A 19280-nucleotide genomic window follows, 5' to 3' on the forward strand; every position below is an offset into this window, starting at 1 on the left:
GCTTTGCCTTACTCGCTGTGCCCGGAGTGACACTTGTTAGCTGCAGCTGGCAGCACCTCATTCCATTCATTTCTTTTGTTTTGGTATTATGCCATTCAAAACAGTAGAGCTGACAACTGCGTGTTCTAACCACTCCTTAATCCAGGGCTCCTCACTCCAGCAAAATAATGGACATGCAAAGCAAATGTGAAAAGCTGCTCTAATGTATCATGTGCATTTTTCCATGCGTTTTTGTGGAAGGATGGTATTGAAATGACTGCTTCAAGTCACTCTCTAACTCTGTGTTTCTCAAGTCCAGTCCTCAAGGCGCCCCAACAGGTCATGTTTTCAGGATTTCCCTCAGATGAAACGGCTGTGGTAATTACTAAGGCAGTGAAACTGATCAAATCACCAGTGGAAAACCTGAAAACATGACCTGTTGGGGCGCCTTGAGGATTGGAGTTTAGAAACACTGCTCTAGCTACAGGTTGAAAAGGGGCAAAAAGGCATACCTGTAAAAAGAGGAGGGGCAAGTATGGTGACACTCATTTTTATAGGTATATCTATTTTGCTGTTTTTAGCTTGTAGCCACAGGGTCCCTTAAAGATAATTGTCAGACATGTATGAAAATAAGGCTCAAGACCGGTACATTGCATCAGTTTTTCATCCAGGTGATTGGTGTACTACATAGGTCTGTGGGTAATATGGTAATCCTGGGGCACACCTTTTGGGTGATGGCGCACACTTTTTGCAGCCTATTACTGTACATGCAGAAAAACTTAAAAAAAAAAAAAAATTTTTTGAAGCCTGCCATCCAAGATTTCTCTACGGAAATTCCGATAGAGCGTACATAACGGTCAGATTATCTGCCAACAGCCTGTCATCACACAATTCCCGTTGGAAAATTTGATCATGTGTACAAGGCTTTAGAGGTTTGCTTGTTGGCACCTAGCCTTGAAGGAGTTGTAAAGGCAGAAGGTTTTTCATCTTCTTGCATTCTATGTATGAAGATAAAAAGCTGTCTGTGTGTAGTGGCCCCCCTAATACTTACCTGAGCCCCATCTCTAGCCAGCGATGTCACCGACTACTTCGGCCATCTGGGACTCCCCTCCTCATTAGCTGAGACACAGCAGCAGTGCTATTGGCTCCCGCTGCTGTCAAACTCTGTTAACCAATGAGGAAAGAGAGGAGGCAAGGCCGAACCACAGCTCCGTGTCTGAATGGACACGCTGGGCCTCGGCACGGGTGCCCTCATAGCAAGCTGCTTTCTGTGGGAGCACTCCAAGGAAGGGAGGGGGCAGGAGTGCCAAAGAGGGACCTGAGAAGAGTAGGATATGGGCTGCTCTGTGCAAAACCAACTGTACAGAGGATGTTTGTTTTTATTGAAAAAAACAAAAAAAAGACTATACAATCACTTTGAAGCGGTATTAAACCTAAAAACAAACCTTTTTATATATTGCAGCTTACCAGTCCCTAAATGTTGTGGCTGCACAAATTTTTCTTCTTTTTTGGGGCTATTTTTACTTATTTTTTTTTATAGAGGAGTTACGATTTAGGATTATGTCAGGTGCAAAACAGGTTTCTGTAATTGAAGGTAATAAAAAAAAAAAAATTTGAAAGGACAGTTAAAAAAAAAAAAAAAATTATGTAAGTGCCCCCATCCGTCAGTGCACAGAAACCAACGCATACTTAAGTCTCGCACGCATATATAAACGGTTTTCGCACCACACATATGAGGTATCACCGCAAAATTAGAGCGACAACAATAGTTCTAATTCTCTGTAACTCTAAACAGGCACTCCGTATAGGTGTTTAAAGCATCGCCTATGAAGATTTTTAAGTGCCGTAGTTTGACGCCATTCCATGAGCGTGCACAATTTTAAAGCGTGACATGTTGGGTATCTATTTACTCAGCATAACATCATCCTTTCATATGTTGCAAAAAAAAAATAAAAAATTGGGGTTGTGTGTTTTTTTTTATATTTATTAATGTGTACTTTTTCCAAAAAAAATAAATGCGTTTGAAAAACCATTACACAAATCCCATGTAATTGCCATTTTATTCCCTAGGGTCTCTGCTAAAAAATATATCAAATTTTTGAAGGTTATAAGTAATTTTCTAGCAAAATAAATAAATACGGATTTAAACTTGTAAACAAAAAGTGCTAGGAAAGGCTTGGTCTTCAAGTGGATAGAAAAGCCTGTCCTACGCCAGCAGCTGCGAGTCAGACTCGTTGCAGCTGATTTCATTGCTGAAGTCTGACACTAACCCGAGTCTTGCGCAGTCAAATTTCTGCATCCTCTATGCCCATTCCACCTGCGTCATTTCATATACAGTTACTCCTCGGATTGTGAGTAACGCGGTTCACGAGCATTTCACAATACAAGCTGTTTTGTTTTTTAAATCCTGACTTCGGTTTGCGAGCGCTGTCTCGCAAGACGAGCAGGATTCAAGCCTCTGGGGTGTGCAGTACCGCATTTGTGCAGGGGCGCTGGTGGCACTCAGAAAGACTCCGTTCCCGAGCGTCTCTGAGCAAAGTGTTTCCGAGTGTCTCTGGCGCCCCCCCTACCTCTGGCCACATGTGGTACTGCTTACAATAGAAGTAACTGTGGAACAAATGATGAGTCTCCATTGACTCCTATGGGGAAACTTGCTTTGATATACGAGTGCTTTGGATTACAAGCATTCTGGAACGAATTATACTTGTAATCCAAGGCACCACTGTATGGTTGTGTCAAAGCACTGGCTGCAGTGAAAGTCCTCAAACATTGCACTTTCATATATCTTCCTCCTTATGTTGATTGTTACGTGATCCTCTTATGACATTCTCATAGTGCTAGATACATTGGTACTTGCATAAAAGGGCAACTGCTGTAAAGATTGCCGTTGGCCCTACCAGGAATAACAATATTTCAGTGTAAAATTACTCCTATTTAGAAATCTTATACAGATAGCTGAGAAGAACTTTACGAAGTACTGTTTATAATTAAACTAACCACATACCAGAACTCTTACATAATTCTAGAAAAACAAATGCTCTCACGGTTTATGGACCTCCTCTGAACATCATGGCTAAGAGGAGAAGAAAAAGCTTCCAGAACTAAATAGGAGTTTCCCCAGTTCTGCTCGGCAACATGCTGGTAGTGGGGTGCGTGGGTACCCAATCCTGTACTGCAATTTCATTGTGGTCCGCATCTGCATTTTGGTTGCCCTCAATGGGCTGGTTGTATCCGTAAGACTAGATGTCCACAGCACCTTACCATCAGAAGTCAAGTCCCCCACCCTCTGTTTTTTCACAGCGCACCCCCTTTATCTTGTTCTGCTTCAGGAGGGGACTGGAAAGCAGAAAGTGCAGGGTCTGGAGGAGAAGCAGAGGAGGGCTGGAGTCTGCTGAACACTGAGACCAAGGGAGGCAGAGAGGAAAAGTGCGGTGGCTGCACAGAGAGGCGCAGGGTCCGTAGGAGGAGTTCTGTCCTCTCTGTTGCCAACTGCTGTGACAAGGTGTGGGCGAAGATTACGGGGGTGCCATAGCTGCAGAAGTGGTGTGAGTGCCACATGAAATGGCCTGGCGGGATGGATTCTGCCCCTGGGCCTTGTGTTTGACACGTGCTGTACTGGATTGTAGATTCTCTGCCATTGGAAGACAAGTCGGTGTAAGTGTTACATGGTGATAGTTAAAAGAAACCTGTAGCATGGAGCTGCACGATTCTGGCTAAAATGAGAATCCTGATTTTAAAAAAAAAATAATCTTTTGCTTAGAATAAAGATCACAATTCTTGCAACGCAACATCTTTCACGTTCTATAAAAAAATTCGGCTAACTACTGTTTATTTTTTTTATTTTTTTTTTATGCATTGACGTATATTTTTTCCTCAAACATTACATTTAAAAACAAGGGTCAGAAAAAGGCTTGGTCTTTAAGTGGTTAAACTCGCCTCATTTACAGACTGAAGTTCATCCCTTTGATCTAAAAGAACCAAATGATACAATGTTTTATAGTTCTCCCAGCACTAAGGAATGTTGATAAACATTGCGTTTTTTTTTTTTCTTTTTTTCTTTTTCTTTCTTTTTGACCGCTGTGAGCAGAGAATAGCACTTGTTACATAGAATCGCGGAAATGCCGGATTAAGATCGTAAAGGGGGTTCATTCGAGATCGCAATTTTTTTTTAACAATTTACCGTGCAGACTGCCCTACATATCCAGCTTTTTTCCCGCTAATCTGTTCTGCACTGCAGCCTAGTGCAAGTTCCAGATGCAGGTTACATGCACGCTCGTATAATGCGGAGCCTGGTGCCTTATCGGTCGGTTGTTGGACTCAAGTGGTGACAAATGGGAGATGTGCCTAGCAAAGTATACATTCCAGACTTTTTTTTTTTTTTTATATATATATATAGTATTATTTTTCTTACGGTTTCATTTTAATAGCTTAACACTTTTTTTTTTTTTTTTTTTTTTTTTATGGACATTTGTGCTTATACATTATACTGGAGTAGTTGTTGTCTTGTAATATTAAGGATGCTAATTTTCTGCAAGGATCACTTTCTGTTTGCTGAGGATGTATTTGTCGGATGTGAAAAGATGGCCGCAGCAGTTTTCTACAAATGTGTGATATTTTGACGGGGGTGATCTAACCTAAATATTTGCGTTCTAGAGCCAGTGATATGGACTTTAAGTTGGTGTGAAATATTTGAAGAATTATGTGCTGTTCAGTAAATGCGTAGATGCCGGCAGCTTACCTCTGATATCTGAAATATATTACATCTTTATTAAAGTGGAACTACACTTCATCTGAGCACCACAAACCAACAATTCTATTGAATTCATTTTTAATATAAAGCGTATCTGGATAAATTGTGTTGTATGTATACAATGGCTCTCTATCTATCTATCTATCTATCTATCTATCTATCTATCTATCTATCATTCAAAGCAAACGCACTCATCAATCTATGTCTCTATGATTTATTTTGTTGAGAAATCACTTTAAAAAACACCTGCTATAATTTCTGGCCATGGCCAACTTGAGTAAGGGTAGATTATTATTTGTAGCATTTACTTCCTGGAATCCACCTGCCTTTAGCTCAGGCATGCAAGCAGGAGAGTGTGTGCTTGGCTGAGAAAGCCCCTAAAGACTCCTTGGATGTATGACATCATTTGCCTAGGCATGGACTTCCCTGTGATGTGGATATTAAAGCCCACCATTTTGCCACAGCACACAATTGCTGGGTAGTCATAATGGGCTTAATCTGTTTGCCTTCTGTGGTTGCTCCATTCCACCTCTTAAACATGCCAATAAAATAAAACCTTAAAGGAGTTGTACAGAATTTTTTTTTTCAAAAACATCTGATGACGCCGCCCCCAGCCCCCGTTTTACTTACCTGACCCCTCGAAAGTCCTGCGCTCGGTCCCGAGATCCTCGTCGCCGCTCAGCCTGGCCGCGGATGGATTGAGAGCAGCGCAGCCATTGACTGGCGCTGCTGTCAATCACATCCAGTGACACAGCGCGTCGAGGGGCGGGGCCAAATGATACAGCGAGCGGCTATGGCCGCTCTCTGTATCACGGGAGCGCGCCCACAAGGACTCATCACCATGCAAGCTCTCTCGCATTACTGTGGTGAGTTCTTGCGGGGAGGACCAGAGACAGCCGCCGAGGGACCCCAGAAGACGTGGATCGGGGGGGTCACTGTGCAAAACGAACTGCACAGTAGGAGGTAAGTATAACATGTTTGTTATTTTAAAGAACATTTTTTTTTCCTATAGTAACCCTTTAAGATTTTCATTACACACCTTATTTTAGACCCAGTGATGTCATCACTAGCTCTATGCTTCTCTATGCAATGCAGGCAGATCATGTCCAGCTGGGTGCTATACATAGCTTCCCAAAAACATCATAGCATCCTGCCTCATTCCTTCTCTTCAACTCCGAAGAAAGTAGTAGGCTGGCTTTTGGGAGAAGTTGGATAAACTTTAAAATTCCTTCATGTGTGGGTGCCTGGAGGAGTGGGTATAGGAGTCATCTACATTTGCATCCGTACCAGCCTTGGAAGTGCCCACATGTGATGCTGATCCTCCTAACAATGAAAGAAAGTGGTAGGCACGAGACAGGAAGCCTGCTTATACATGGATCGAATCTCGCTAGGTTTTGTCAAATCTTCTAGAAATGTTTCCTCCTATGGAATTCCTAATACAATACCCTGCATGGGGGGGGGGGTTAAATCCCCCTTTTATGATAACTAACCAGTTTTCTTATGAGGATTGGTCATTTCCTGCACCTGACCGGTATTTGGAATCCAGCTGGTGGATTGGACAAAGCCAAACCCCAGAAAAGGCGCTTGTAACGTAATGCCCGGGCAAACCATTTTTAGATGAATTCCACGTACTTAAGATGAATTGCATTTGTTAAAACCGTGGATACATAAAAAAATATATATATATATATATATATGTGTATATATATATATATATATGTATGTATGTATATATATATATATATATATATATATATATATATATATATATATATATATATATATATATATATATATATTCTACGTGTACAGCAATGTAATCCACTCACAGTTGCAATTTTGAAGTTTGCGTGGCACTCGTATTGGGGTACTGGTGAGAAAATGTTTGGATCAATATCCGAGCTGCCTGGGCTGATCAATGGAGCATAAAGGAGATTTGGAATGAAAGTGGAACTTGTCATAAGAATTTGTGACCCATGAGAAAGATTTGAGGACAATAATTTGCCTCCGTTTCTGCTCCTCACCCTGTGCACCCCTCCCTCCGCATACACAAAACCCCCTTTTTCCCCCCTTCTTTGTTTTGTCTTTAATAAGTTAATCGGATTAAAGGCTCACACATTTCAAAGAAACCTTTAGGCCCCTTTAAGACAGGCCGTCCTCTCCCATTTTTCCAATCGTACACATCCCCCCCAAATATTACTGAAGAGGCAAGTCCTCCCTTTATCTGGATCTCATAGTAAGAAATCTGCATCCACACAGCATGGGGAGAACATCTCCCTTCTAAGAAAGTGGAGCAGGTCTCAGGGATATGCAAACCACTGCTTGTGTGCGTCCACTTCTGGCCATTGTGATGGCGTAAGTCTGTCACGCGGAGGAGTCATCTGTGGCCATCATTAAAAGTATGACTAGCTTTGAGCGGGGTACACACGAATATTTGTCGTCGTTTCACAGCAATATTCATCGTCGTTTCACAGAAAATCAGAACTGATGAAGGAAAATTGGTACGAAAATAATCGTAGGGCATAGACTTTGTTTCTGATCATGCACATTCTTTTCTTTTCTGATTTGTTCTTGTACGAAAATCATCCGAAACCGGTAAACATTAAGCGAAAATCGTTAAGTCTGTTCCTGTACAAGAAGAATTTTGGAGTTTGTCCCTTTGGGAATTTCTATACGAAAAGTTGTCAACACACTATTCCAAAATTGTACGAAAATGTTCGCCCGATTTTCTTATAGTGTGTACAAGGAATTACTGGGAGAGGAAGGCTTTGAGGACTGTGTGTTGCTGCTTCTTTGTTGCCCAATCAGCAGGCTGCGGGTGGGGAGGTGACGCCCCACTTTTTTCTGTAATCTACCATCACCCATCTGGTTTTCTACTAGTTGTCTGTGAAGAACTAGTTGGTGGACTAGTTTCTTTTGAAAGATGAGGATTTGTGCAGTTGTATATTTAGCGGTTTGCATGCAGATTTAGCTTTGATGTGCGTATAGAATGATTGTATTTTACCTGTATTAGGCGATGTTTACCATACTGTTTATGGTAACTGTAAAGCATGCTTAATTTATGTACAGAATAATGGCCCGTACACACGATCCGAATATCAGATGAAAGCAATCGTCCGAGGAAGTATCATACGATTTTTGGATTGTGTGTATACTACTTTTGAGAGCCAACAATTCACCCAATTTTATTATTCTATCGGACAAGCACGAAAATCTTTCTCGTACGATGCTAGATTGTACAATTTTTGTTTGGTCAGTATTGGAGGTCAACCGATATGGGTTTTTCTCTGGCCGATGCCAATGCCGATTTTTAGAAATCGGGGCGGCCCAAAGCACACCCTGCCTCAAATCCGAACAATCGGCCTTTTTTTTAGATAATAAACGGTCGATGGCGATTTCTTGAAAAAAGCTAAATATTGGCAGATATATCGGTCGACCTCTAGTCAGTATAGTTGTCGTCCAAAAATACAATACAAATAAATTACAACCCATGACATCACTTCCGATTTTTTTTTTTTTTTTTTTTTCTGTCCTACGAACATTTTCGTGACTTTAACCTATTCAATTTCTACTTGCGACTATTAAGCGGAAAAAGTTGTAAGATATTCGGATCGTGTGTACGGGCCATAAAGCTTTGTACATATGATTGTCTATAATTTGTTCCCAAATAGTCATCCCTTGGAAGAGGTTCAGGTACCCAGATTATATATCTGCTGTTTATTAGATGCCAACAATGTGTCCACCATACACAGAACATCATAGTGGTAGTTTATCAGTAGGGAATATTAGTCGTAGGAAATGTTCACCCTGGCGCATTACTTGACACAGCACCGTCGGTCCTCCAGGAAGTATTTCTAATTCCACATACACCGTTGACGGTCTGTCTTCTGTTAATGAATGCTAAGCACAAGAGCTCTGCAGACACTAATGTTGTTATGCAAATGTAGATTTTAAAATGTGAATTCGAATGTGCCGTGCCGCCCACAGTCGCCAGTGTGCATCTCCGTAGAAGCATCATCTTTGCAAGGGTTCCTGGCCATTTGTTTGCGTGGTCATATGATGGCAATGACCGATGATTGTCTGTTCTTCCTCCCGAGAAAAACCATACTGGCACTCCGGTGTGGGAAATTTGTGAATAAGGGAGCTTGTGAGGGGGGGTGGATTTGTGTTGATTTTGGGGGGGTGCACGCAATCGGCATATCTATAAGGAACTTCCCCATATAACAGGTTTTTATTATCATTCTTTCCAGCCTTCCTATAACCCTTACATCAGGGTTATTGGCTGGCTGCTCAAGCAAGTCAGGGGGTACAGTTACTTGCCTTGTGCTGGTTGCTAACAAAAACTTTTTTAGCTGGCTCCTAGATTCAAAGCAAATTTGTCAAGCCCCTGTGTGTGTGTGTGTGTGTGTGTGTGTGTGTGTGTGTGTGTGTGTGTGTGTGTGTGTGTGTGATCTTTCTCTTTCTCTTTCTCTTACTCTTACTCTTACTCTTTCTCTCACACTCACACTAGGTTTAGGACACTAGTTTTACCTATAGTTTTCTGACTACGCCAAGCATGGATGCAGATCCCCGTTAGTGTAGTCGGTGTTCATCCTTTCCATCTTATGATCAGACTTAAAGGACGTGCACTAGCATGCAGCATGCCTGTAGTTCCATAGTTCGCTTGTGCCATCACAGGCTGACACATCTCAATATATCCCCCTGCCACTCCTTAGTTGATTGACAGCCGCACTGAGCACTGTCACATGAGCATGGATTCCACAGGAAGAAATAAATAAAATGCCCAGATTTTCCATTCTCCTCATACATCCCTATTTGTCATCCAGCAGCAGATACCTGGATGTCTCTTATGTAACCACGTCCCCACCTTGCAGAAGAGGCATCAGGACAGAGGCCTGCGGTCACGTGACCGCTGGATTCAAATCCATTTGAGGTACTTTGCAGCACTTTGTAATACCTTTTTTTTAAAGGAGTGTTTCGTGTATACAAAAATGAATACCATCTAATAGGAATTTTTACATGATCTTTAACAGCTTTCTCCTTTAAGCACAAGCACACATATGAAGTGGTCAGGAGCGTGTTTTCTTTGGTCACTGCTTTGAGCAGGAGAGAGGGGAATTCATGAATAAAGGTGTGAAATCCATAGTAAATCTGTCTTTATCACTTGTCTCCCTGCTACTGATGTGCACTGCCTTGCCGTGTCTGAGAATTTCTAAATGGTTTTCAGAATCTTATGGTAATGTGCCGTTTTATGTATGTTTTTTTAATGTTTGGTTGTCTAATAACTCTTACAGATGCACCCACTGGGACTTTGCAACAACAACGATGAGGAAGATTTGTACGAGTATGGCTGGGTTGGGGTGGTGAAGCTGGAACAACCTGAAATGGATCCAAAGCCTTGTCTAACTGTCCTGGGGAAGGTAAGCCTTTCATGACTCTTCAGATGCTACTGCTGACTTCTGCATTCAGGTAATTCAGGCACTCAAGTTCTGCTCCTAGACCTTGATAGAATTGTTACTTGAACTTTGTACTTTTGAGTGAGTTTGCCTTTTTCTGCCAACGTAACGCATATGTGTTGCAGCAAAGAGGGTGGGCTTTAATGCCCACATGCTGCACATGCGTCTATGGATTGCAGAGCTTTCTGTGCTCCCAGCACAATGACTGAGGTCAAAGACCATTCTCAGTTTCTATTATGGATTGGAAGCCGGCAGGGCCGACTCCTGATCATGTGATCACTGTGACATCAGTGGTCACCTGATCAGCCGATCCTCCTTGCCTCTGGGTGTAAAGAATCTGTCAAAGGAATGCTGACGTTGGGCTGGAAGGGGTTAAATAAAGCCCAACTCTAATCCCTTTATTAGGTGTTGTATTTTATTTATTTATTTTTTCAGGGAGAAGTGGTTTAAATCTGTCAGATTATGTCCCCATTTGGGAGATTTGCCCTCACTTAGAGTTGAGGGGGGGGGGGGGGGGTTTAAAACATTTTTGTCTATTTTTTGTTTTTTTTGGTTTGTTTTTTTCGGGAAGATTTCTCTTTGCTTCTTGTTTGAGTCACATCAGAAAGCAAGAATAAATCTTCTCTCTTGCACTGTGAAACCTTTCCCCTAACTTTTTCATTTGACAACTCAAACATTTTGGATTTCCCACCACATTATGTACATTATGAAAATGGTCATCAGGACAGATAGAGGATAAATCTTCTTCTCATGGAGCGATCGGCCATAACATTATGACCACTTACAGGTAAAGCGAATAGCATTGAATATCTCATGACAATGGCACCTGTAAGTGGGTGGGATATACAAGGTAGCAAGTGAACATGATGTCCCTAAAGTTGATGCGCTAAAAGCAGAAAAAATGGGCTGGCATAAGGCCTTGAGCAACTTTAACAAGGGACAATTTTCAATGGCTAGACAACGGGCTCAGAGCAACTCCAACGGGATGTTCTTGGCCAAGGCCTACCAAAGGTGGTCTAAGGAAGGAAAACAAACAAACCAGCAACAGGGTCATGGGCAACCAAGACTTCTTGGTGTACATGAGGAGTGAAGGCTGCCTGTGTAGTCCAATCCAATAAAAGAGCCTTTGTAGCTCAAATTGTTAAGAAATATGGCCAAAGCTCTTTTGGCCGTACTTCTCATGTGGCTCACGGAAGTGCACTTGGTTGTGCTCTCCTGTGACCCAGAATCCGCAAGCTAAAGTGCGAGTCTGGCAATATAATGTTGGGATCCACCCAGATGCATTTCAGGCAGCTGGCTCAGCCTCTGTGTGCCGATATCGCCCCCTCTTCTGTCTGACACTCCAGTGAATGCTGAAGGGGCAAAGCATAGAGTTGACTAATAGTTACTGCTCTTTGCTCAATGAAGACTGAGAAATGAGCAATAAGCAGTCATGTGATCAGGTGTCTGACTTAGAGCTGGCAGGGGACAGCTTGCAACTGTGGACTGATGCTGCAGAAGATCGGCAGTATGTATGTTTGTTTTTTTATAATCCTACAGTTCTTTTATAATCCTACAGTTCTTTTAAAGCTGGTTCTAATTGGAAAGGTTCTAGAACACCAAGTTCATTGCAGTTTTTTGTATGGTGCTAAAGACCGGTCAGGGTGCCCATGCCGACCCACGTTCACAGCCAAAAGCATCTGTGTGAGCATTAGAACAAGACCATGGAGCAATGGAAAGGTGTTGACTTTGCCTCAAAATTCTTAAAATCTCAACCTAGTCGAGCATCTGTAGGATGCTGGAAAAACAAGCCCAGTCCACCTCACAATTTACAGGACTTTAAAGAATCTGCTTACAGCTTGGTGCTAGATACCGCAGCATACCTTCAGATGTCTATTGGAGTCCATGCCTTAATGGTTCAGGCCTATTTGGAGGCAAAAGGGGGACCTACGCAATATTTGGTGGATGATCCATTGTACCGTGTATGGCAATAAAATCAAACAGGGGTTCTTATGCTCTCCCAATACATCCAAGACTGGAAAAAAGTTTTTGCTGCACATACTTTAAATTTGTCAGACATTTGTCAAGGCTCTCTAAGTTGGTTGCCAGCATAGGTTTCCTATACCAGTCGCATAGCCGGATACCTTTGTTAAAAAAAACAAAAAAAAACAAAACATGCTGTGAAGAGAAACTGCAATTGCTGAGCTTTGCTTCCTAAAATGCCAGCTGTATGTCTGTCATACTTCAGTATTCTGAATCAGTGAGCCAAACAAGTATGCCTAGAAGGACCCTTGCATTTCCTTCTCCTTTCTCCATCTACTTGCTTGTTTTGGTTCTGTGACTCTGAACCGGTTACAGCTAAGGGATTGGAACCCAGCATGGTCAGGAGGTCAGTACTGGCATGCTCCATATTTCTCTCTCTAAGGAATTTTAATTAAACCTAAAGTTTTTAATGTGGAGAGGGGATAAGGTAAGAATCTGCATGCCCTAGTCCCGGGGTGTCAAACTCCATTTCTTTGGAGGCCCCATCAGCAGTATGGTTACCCTCAAAGGGCCTGTTGTATTTCGGTGTGCCATGTATAGAGTGTAGGGTTCAGGATTACGCTACGCTACGTACAGAGCACAGGGTTTAGGAGTGCACTGTGTATAGAGTGTAGGATTTATGGGTGTGCTGTGTATAGGGTGCAAGGAGATTGTTCTCTCTGTGTCTCTCGAGATCTGCCTCCGCCGTGAGCGGTGGGGCAGACACATGTTAGATCTGGGAGCTGCTAAGCAAAGCTGTCCTTTTCAGGTATAACTGAACTGTATTAGCGTGACACATATTCTCTTGTTTTAAAAATGTTTTACGTGTCATGTCCTTTTAAAGTAATTCTGAATTTTTTCCCAAAAAAGCATTTTTATTGTTTTTTCACAGACCTCTGAGCAAGATAATATGTGCAGCACAGCTTTAAAAGACTCATAGAATGCCCATTAGGCCCACAAACATACTTAAGTGATCTTGTTTATGATCTTGTTTTATATTAAATCCTGGCTTTATGGTCTGGGTTTTCCTGCTATGACAACTATTCACTTAATCATTCAGCTGGTGATAAGGGAAAGGGGGCCACCCAGCTGCCAAGCCACAATTTGGATGGTTATCAGTATCTATTAGGATGGTTCTGTGTGGCCTAATATGGGAGCCAGTGTAGACTTTAACACCAAAATAAGTACCAACAATTGCCCATTGTTGTAAAGTGTTGTCCTATCAATGTGGACTCATTGTGACCTTTTGGTTAGAAATCCTGCTCTACAATATGGTTGTCAGTCAGGCAGCTAAAAGAATGGTATGCAAAGCATCTATAGCTGTCGTCATCTTATTAATCCATTGCATCACTGCTTTTTCCATTTTTGCATTGGCCTGCATCTTTGTCAAGGCATGATGTCTCTCTTCAAATACCGTGTCCATAGTACAAAAGTTGAAGTCTTTTAACTTGAAAGGCTTAGGATGGATCACCTCCAATATTGAACTTTATTCTTCAGGTGTCTATGGGGTAAGTAGGGCTATATCCAAGTACTGCAAGATTGTGTCTAGTGCTTCATAGCCATTTTGCAATTCTTTTTGGCTGCTTAATGTGTTGTTTTGGTCCAGGCAAGCTGGAGTCTTCTGCTATGCCTTCTTTTTCCATCAAGTATGAAAGCATTGATTGTATCAGTGCCCATGATCTTTGTCGTCTTTTTAAGTTAACACAATTTTGAGATGAAATAATTGTATCTTGACAGGCAGATGTAGCCACTAAGATATTTTCCAACATCTTTGCCATGTCTTTCTAAATCAGTTAAGTTGCAGAGAGGGCTATGGCAGGTCTGAAAGATGCTCCTGTCTAAAAAAAAGTATTTGAAAACCTGTGATATTTGTAATTTTCAGTGGAGATCTGCCTGTGTTTGCAATTAAATGGACAATGTTTGAGATAATTGCATTCACAATGTCTCAGTTGACTGTTTAAAGAAAGTCAGAGGCATAACTAGAACCTTTAGGACCCCGGTGCAAGAAACCATAAAGGGACCCCCGTCCTGGTGCCCCCAACGAAGGTGGAATGCCAAGGCCCAGTCGCAAGTGCTTGGTAGTGCTGCCACTGGTGTCAGTTTTTTTTTATTTTTTTGTTATTTTTTACCATTTTATTTAAAGTGGAGGTTCGCCCGCAAAAAAAATTCTGACATCACATGGAGTCGAGCCATCCTACCGACAGAATGCCGGTGTTTTTTTTTCTCAGCACATACCTCGTTATCACGATTTTCACCCCCCGGCAATCCCGCGGGACTGGGCGTTCCCAAGCACTGCCTGTGATTGACAGGCTTCCGAACGGCACATACTGCGCGTCACAGGTTGCCGACAAAACCCGAACGTCGGTGCGCAGGCGCCATATAGAGCCGCACCGACGGTCGTTTTTTTTGGCAACCTGTGACGCGCAATATGAGTCTGCCCCAACCCACTGTATGGAACCATCTTCATCAATGTAATGGAAGTCTCCAGACAGATGAGGCAGCCAATGTCCTGGATTATTCAGGTATATTAATCATGTACATGGTATACCGTATTTTCCGGCATATAAGACGACTCGGCGTATAAGACGATCCCCTAATTTTCCAGCCAAAATGTTGGTTTTGGGATATCCTCACCGTATAAGACTACCCCCTTCCTACTAGTCATGCCTCGCGGTGCCACCATTACATGCCAGACTATGCCACTACATGCCAGACTGTGCCCCACTACATGCCAGACTGTGCCCCACTACATGCCTTATCCCATGCGAATCGCGGCCGTGTAACCTAACATCTTACCTTACCAGAATCGCGGCCGTACGATTTTTCAAAAGCCGCGCCTCCGACGTCTTCTGTTCCGTGATAGGCGGAACATTCAGCTTCCCAGGAGGCACTGTGTTCAGTGTTCGCCTATCACAAAGGCCCTCTCGTTCGAGGACGAGAGGGCCTCCGTGATAGGTGGACACTAAACACAGGACGAGAGGCCCTCCGTGATAGGCGAACACTGAACACAGTGCCTCCTGGGAAGCTGATTGTTTCCGCCTATCACGGAACAGAAGACATCGGAGGCGCGGCTTTTGAAAAATCGTACGGACGCGATTCTGGTAAGGTAAGATGTTAGGTTACCGGCGTATAAGACGACCCCCGACTTTTAAGAAGATTTTAAGGGGTTAGAAAGTCGTCTTATACGCCGGAAAATACGGTATATAAAATCTTTTTCTTCTATAGCCTAAAGTGAATATCACTCTAGTTTTCTGTCTCTAGTAAAGAAATGACTGCGACATCTGCTTCTATGTTGTGGCACCCGCACTGGCTAGACCAGCAAGTTGGTGCTCCGGGGCTGCGCCCTCACTGCGAGCAAGATTCTGCAGCGTGTTAAGGGAATTTTAAAAGCCGGTAATGTATCTGTAGTGCTTCATGTATGGTGATCAAAAATAAAGGTCCTTTTTTAATGCATTCTTACAGCATAAAAACTATATGAAATACACTTGGGCCATGTTCACAACGTCTTTGGATGCGGCTCACAGCAGGGGTCCAGTGCGATCCCGTTCTCTGTTTCAGGGGCAAATCGGGCCTGAATTAGGACCTAAAATGGAGCCAAAGATGCACAGGACCCTTGTGCAATTGCTCCGCAGCAGTCAAAGCTGTGTGAACCAGCTCCATTGAGAGCCGGTCAGTCTCCTGTCATGCAAATTGGATGTGGGGAAACCTGCATCCAATTCACGTCCATGAATTTACTGCCCTATAGGTAACATTTTACCTAATTGTGCACTTTCATTCCAAAAAGTCTTATGTACAAGGGTTAATCATATGTATCTCCACACATCACCCTTTTGGAAATAAAACAACATACACGTACTCTGGTTTCTATGTGTGTAATTACATTGGTGTTAGTTTTTTTGGCAGTGAGCAGCATATTTATTTTTGGCGTCCGCACTCCTTTAATCAATTAACTCTGATTTTCAGGCCTTTTCCTGTGGGTTTTTACAGGAATTTTGCCAAGAAAAAGCTATTGGACTGGTTCCTTGTTCAGTGCTTGTATATTGTCTGTGTGTCCAGACACATAAGTTTGGGATAGATTGTTTAACCCATGGCATGATTTTTTTAATGAGATATATATATATATTGTACAAACATATGTGCTACCCATTCAGATGGGCTTAAAGGAGAAGTACAGCCTGAGCTCATTCAGATGGGCTTCTACCATTGGTTACAGGAGTGCAATTTGTTTTGCACTCCTGTGACCCGTTTTCAGCAGAGAGTGGTCTGAAGTCCCCTCTCTGCTGACGTCACACAGATCCGTCCAGGCACAGCATCATCCCGACTCTGGAAGTCTGGATCCACCAGGTGCCTGGATTAATGGCAGTTTCAGCCTCTCAGCGAGCCTCTGAAAAGGCCGCTCCCCGCCCCTTGCACAGCTCCGTGCTCCAGTGAGTGTGGAGAAGCAGAGCAGGAGAGTTGCTGATTGAAAGTCAGCAGTTCTCCGCTCAGAGAGGTGAGAAAACCGAGCCATCAGCGATGTTTGGTGGCTTGGCTCTCGGTGAAGAGGCGCCAGGAGACAGATGCAGCATCGGACCAAATCTGCAAAAAACAGGATTGCCATGCTTTTCCTTTTAAAGCAACAATTAACATACAACACGACTCACCTCGAAGTGTGAAGAAAGCATCCATTGCAGAGACATGAGAGCTATGAATAAGTACTACTGCATGCACAATTAAGGGAGGCAGTTCACAGAACATGGATGGGGCACATTTTAAAAATGAATTTTAAAGTAGGAAAGCAAACTTGCACATGAAAAAGAATACTGATGCAATAATCAGTACAATCCCAGGTAAAATATAGGAGTTTAGGTACTCTTTAATGAGCCCTAGTGGTATATATACAGTGATAATTGCGACTTACGAAGCGGCTCCCAGCTGAGTTGAGTTTTGTGTACAGCCGTGGCCAAAAGTTTTGAGCATTACACAATCAATTTCTGGGCCACATCTTGACTGATGGCAGCCTATTCTTGCATAATCGATGCTTGGAGTTTGTCAGAATTTGTGGGATGTTTTTTTTTTGTTCACCCGCCTCTTGATTGACCACAAGTTCTCAATGGGATTAAGGTCTGGGAAGTTTCCTGGCCATGGGCCCAACACTTCTATGTTTTGTTCCCCAAGTCACTTGGTTATCACTTTTGCCTTATGACAAGGTGCTCCATCATGCTGGAAAAGTCATTGTTCCTCACCAAATTGTTCTTGGATGGTTGGGAGAAGTTGCTCTGAGGATGTTTTTTTTTTTTTTTTTTTTTTTTTTTTAACCATTCTTTATTCATGGCCGTGTTCTTGGACACAATTGGAAGTGAGCACACTCCCTAGGTTGAGAAGCAACCCCACACATGAATGGTCTTTGGATGCTTTACTGTTTGCATGACACAGGACTGATGGTAGCGCTCACCTTTTCTTCCCTGGACAATGTTTTTTCTGGATGCCCCAAACAATCGCAAAAAGGATTGTTTAGAGAAACTACTTTACCCCAGTCCTCGGTAATCCAATCCCTGTACCTTTTGCAGAATATCAGTCTGTCCATGTTGTTTTTCCTGGAAAAAAAGTGGCTTCTTTGCTGCCCTTCTTGCCCCCGGTCATCCTCCAAAAGTCTTCACCTCACTGTGCGTGCGGATGCACTCACACCTGTCTGCTGCCATTCCTGAACAAGCTTTGCACTGGTGGTGCCCCAATCCTGCAACTGAATCGGCTGTAGGAGACGGTCCTGGGGCTTGCTGGACTTTCTTGAACGTCCTGAAGCCTTCTTTACAAATGCAGTGGAAATGTTTTTTATGGGAGTAAGTTCATTTTTTTGGCAAAGAGGAACTTTGCAGTTAATTGCAATTCATCTGATCACTCTTCATAACATTCTGGAGTATATACAAATTGCCATCATAAAAACGGTGGCAGTAGACTTTGTAAAAATTTATATTTGTCATTCCCAAAACTTTTGGCCACGGCTGTATATGCTAGTTAGTTGTGTGAAATCGTCAGAACAGAAAGCTGCATAAGACACTCCAAAAAGCTTGATAACAATATAGAATGTCAACTCTTCTTTCAGAATGAAATAAAAAAAAATAAAAAGAGGAAAATAGACATTATTACTGGTTATTGTTGGTGCCAAATTTTGGGCACTAGTAGTGTGGAAAAGTTTAGGCATCAGAGGGGGCCTAGCTTACAGCAAGGGTGGGTGAGTTGGGTTTTTCATTTAGTGGCAGGTTTTCTTATGATTCCTAAACAAGTTTGTTATTTTTATACAATTTTTGGTCTTGTTTAGCTATATTTGTTATGGGCCTTTCTGTGAAGGTAGATAACTGGACTTGTAGTAGCAACAACAGGAATTGTTCGGGACTTTTTAGGAGCTACAATGACAACATGGGGATTGATTTGCTAGAACTGGAGATTGCAAAATCTAGTGCAAGTGTGTGTGTGTGCGTGTTAGGCTGGGTTCACACTACGATTTTCCCGTCCGTCAGCCGCATACGATTTATATGAAAAAACGTATGCGGCTGAAACAGACGTAAACTTATGGAACCGCACATATGTGCGTTTTCCATTGACTTTAATGTTAAAAAAAAACGTATGCGTTTGCCATACGGTTTCAAAAACGGCCGCAAAACCGTGGTTGAACACGGTTTTGCGTACTGTTAAAAAACGTTTTGCCAGCAAATCGTACGCACCCGGATGCATCTGAGTGCATACGATTTGCAATGCATTGTCTATATATACGTTTTCCCGTACGGGCCCGTACGTTTTCAATACTGAAATCGTATGCGGCTGACGGACGGGAAAATCGTAGTGTGAACCCAGCCTTAGCCAGTCAGCTTCTAACTTCAGCTTTTTCAATTAAGCTTTGACAAAAAAAAATCTGGCAACTGATTGGTTTATATGGGAAAAAGGAGGGTAAAAACTGTGCTAATGGTGTGTAAAATGATAAATAAATATTGAGAAAAAGATAAGCTGCGACACAAAAACATGTGATAATCATGTGACAAAATGTAGGAATAATATAGTTGCGCTAAAAGATATGTCTAAATATATAAACCAAATGATTGGGGTGCAAAAATTAATGC

The 19280-nt window shown here is 42.4% G+C and overlaps 1 protein-coding gene across 2 annotated transcripts in view; it reads left to right on the forward strand.

Moving 5' to 3' along the window:
- Positions 1-19280, forward strand: part of ZNRF3 (zinc and ring finger 3) — a 214973-nt gene that overhangs the window by 131298 nt on the left and 64395 nt on the right. The window contains exons 1-2 of one of the 2 annotated variants that reach the window (XM_040345481.1): positions 9247-9662; positions 10024-10149. In XM_040345481.1, coding sequence (XP_040201415.1) covers positions 10024-10149 — 126 coding nt within the window. In that variant the 5' untranslated portion in view covers positions 9247-9662. Of the gene's footprint in view, positions 1-9246; positions 9663-10023; positions 10150-19280 lie in introns of those variants that run through there. The other variant, XM_040345470.1, reaches the window with a different exon arrangement.

This window comes from Rana temporaria, chromosome 1, assembly GCF_905171775.1.
Source record: "Rana temporaria chromosome 1, aRanTem1.1, whole genome shotgun sequence".
In the NCBI taxonomy this organism is placed as follows: Eukaryota; Metazoa; Chordata; class Amphibia; order Anura; family Ranidae; genus Rana; species Rana temporaria.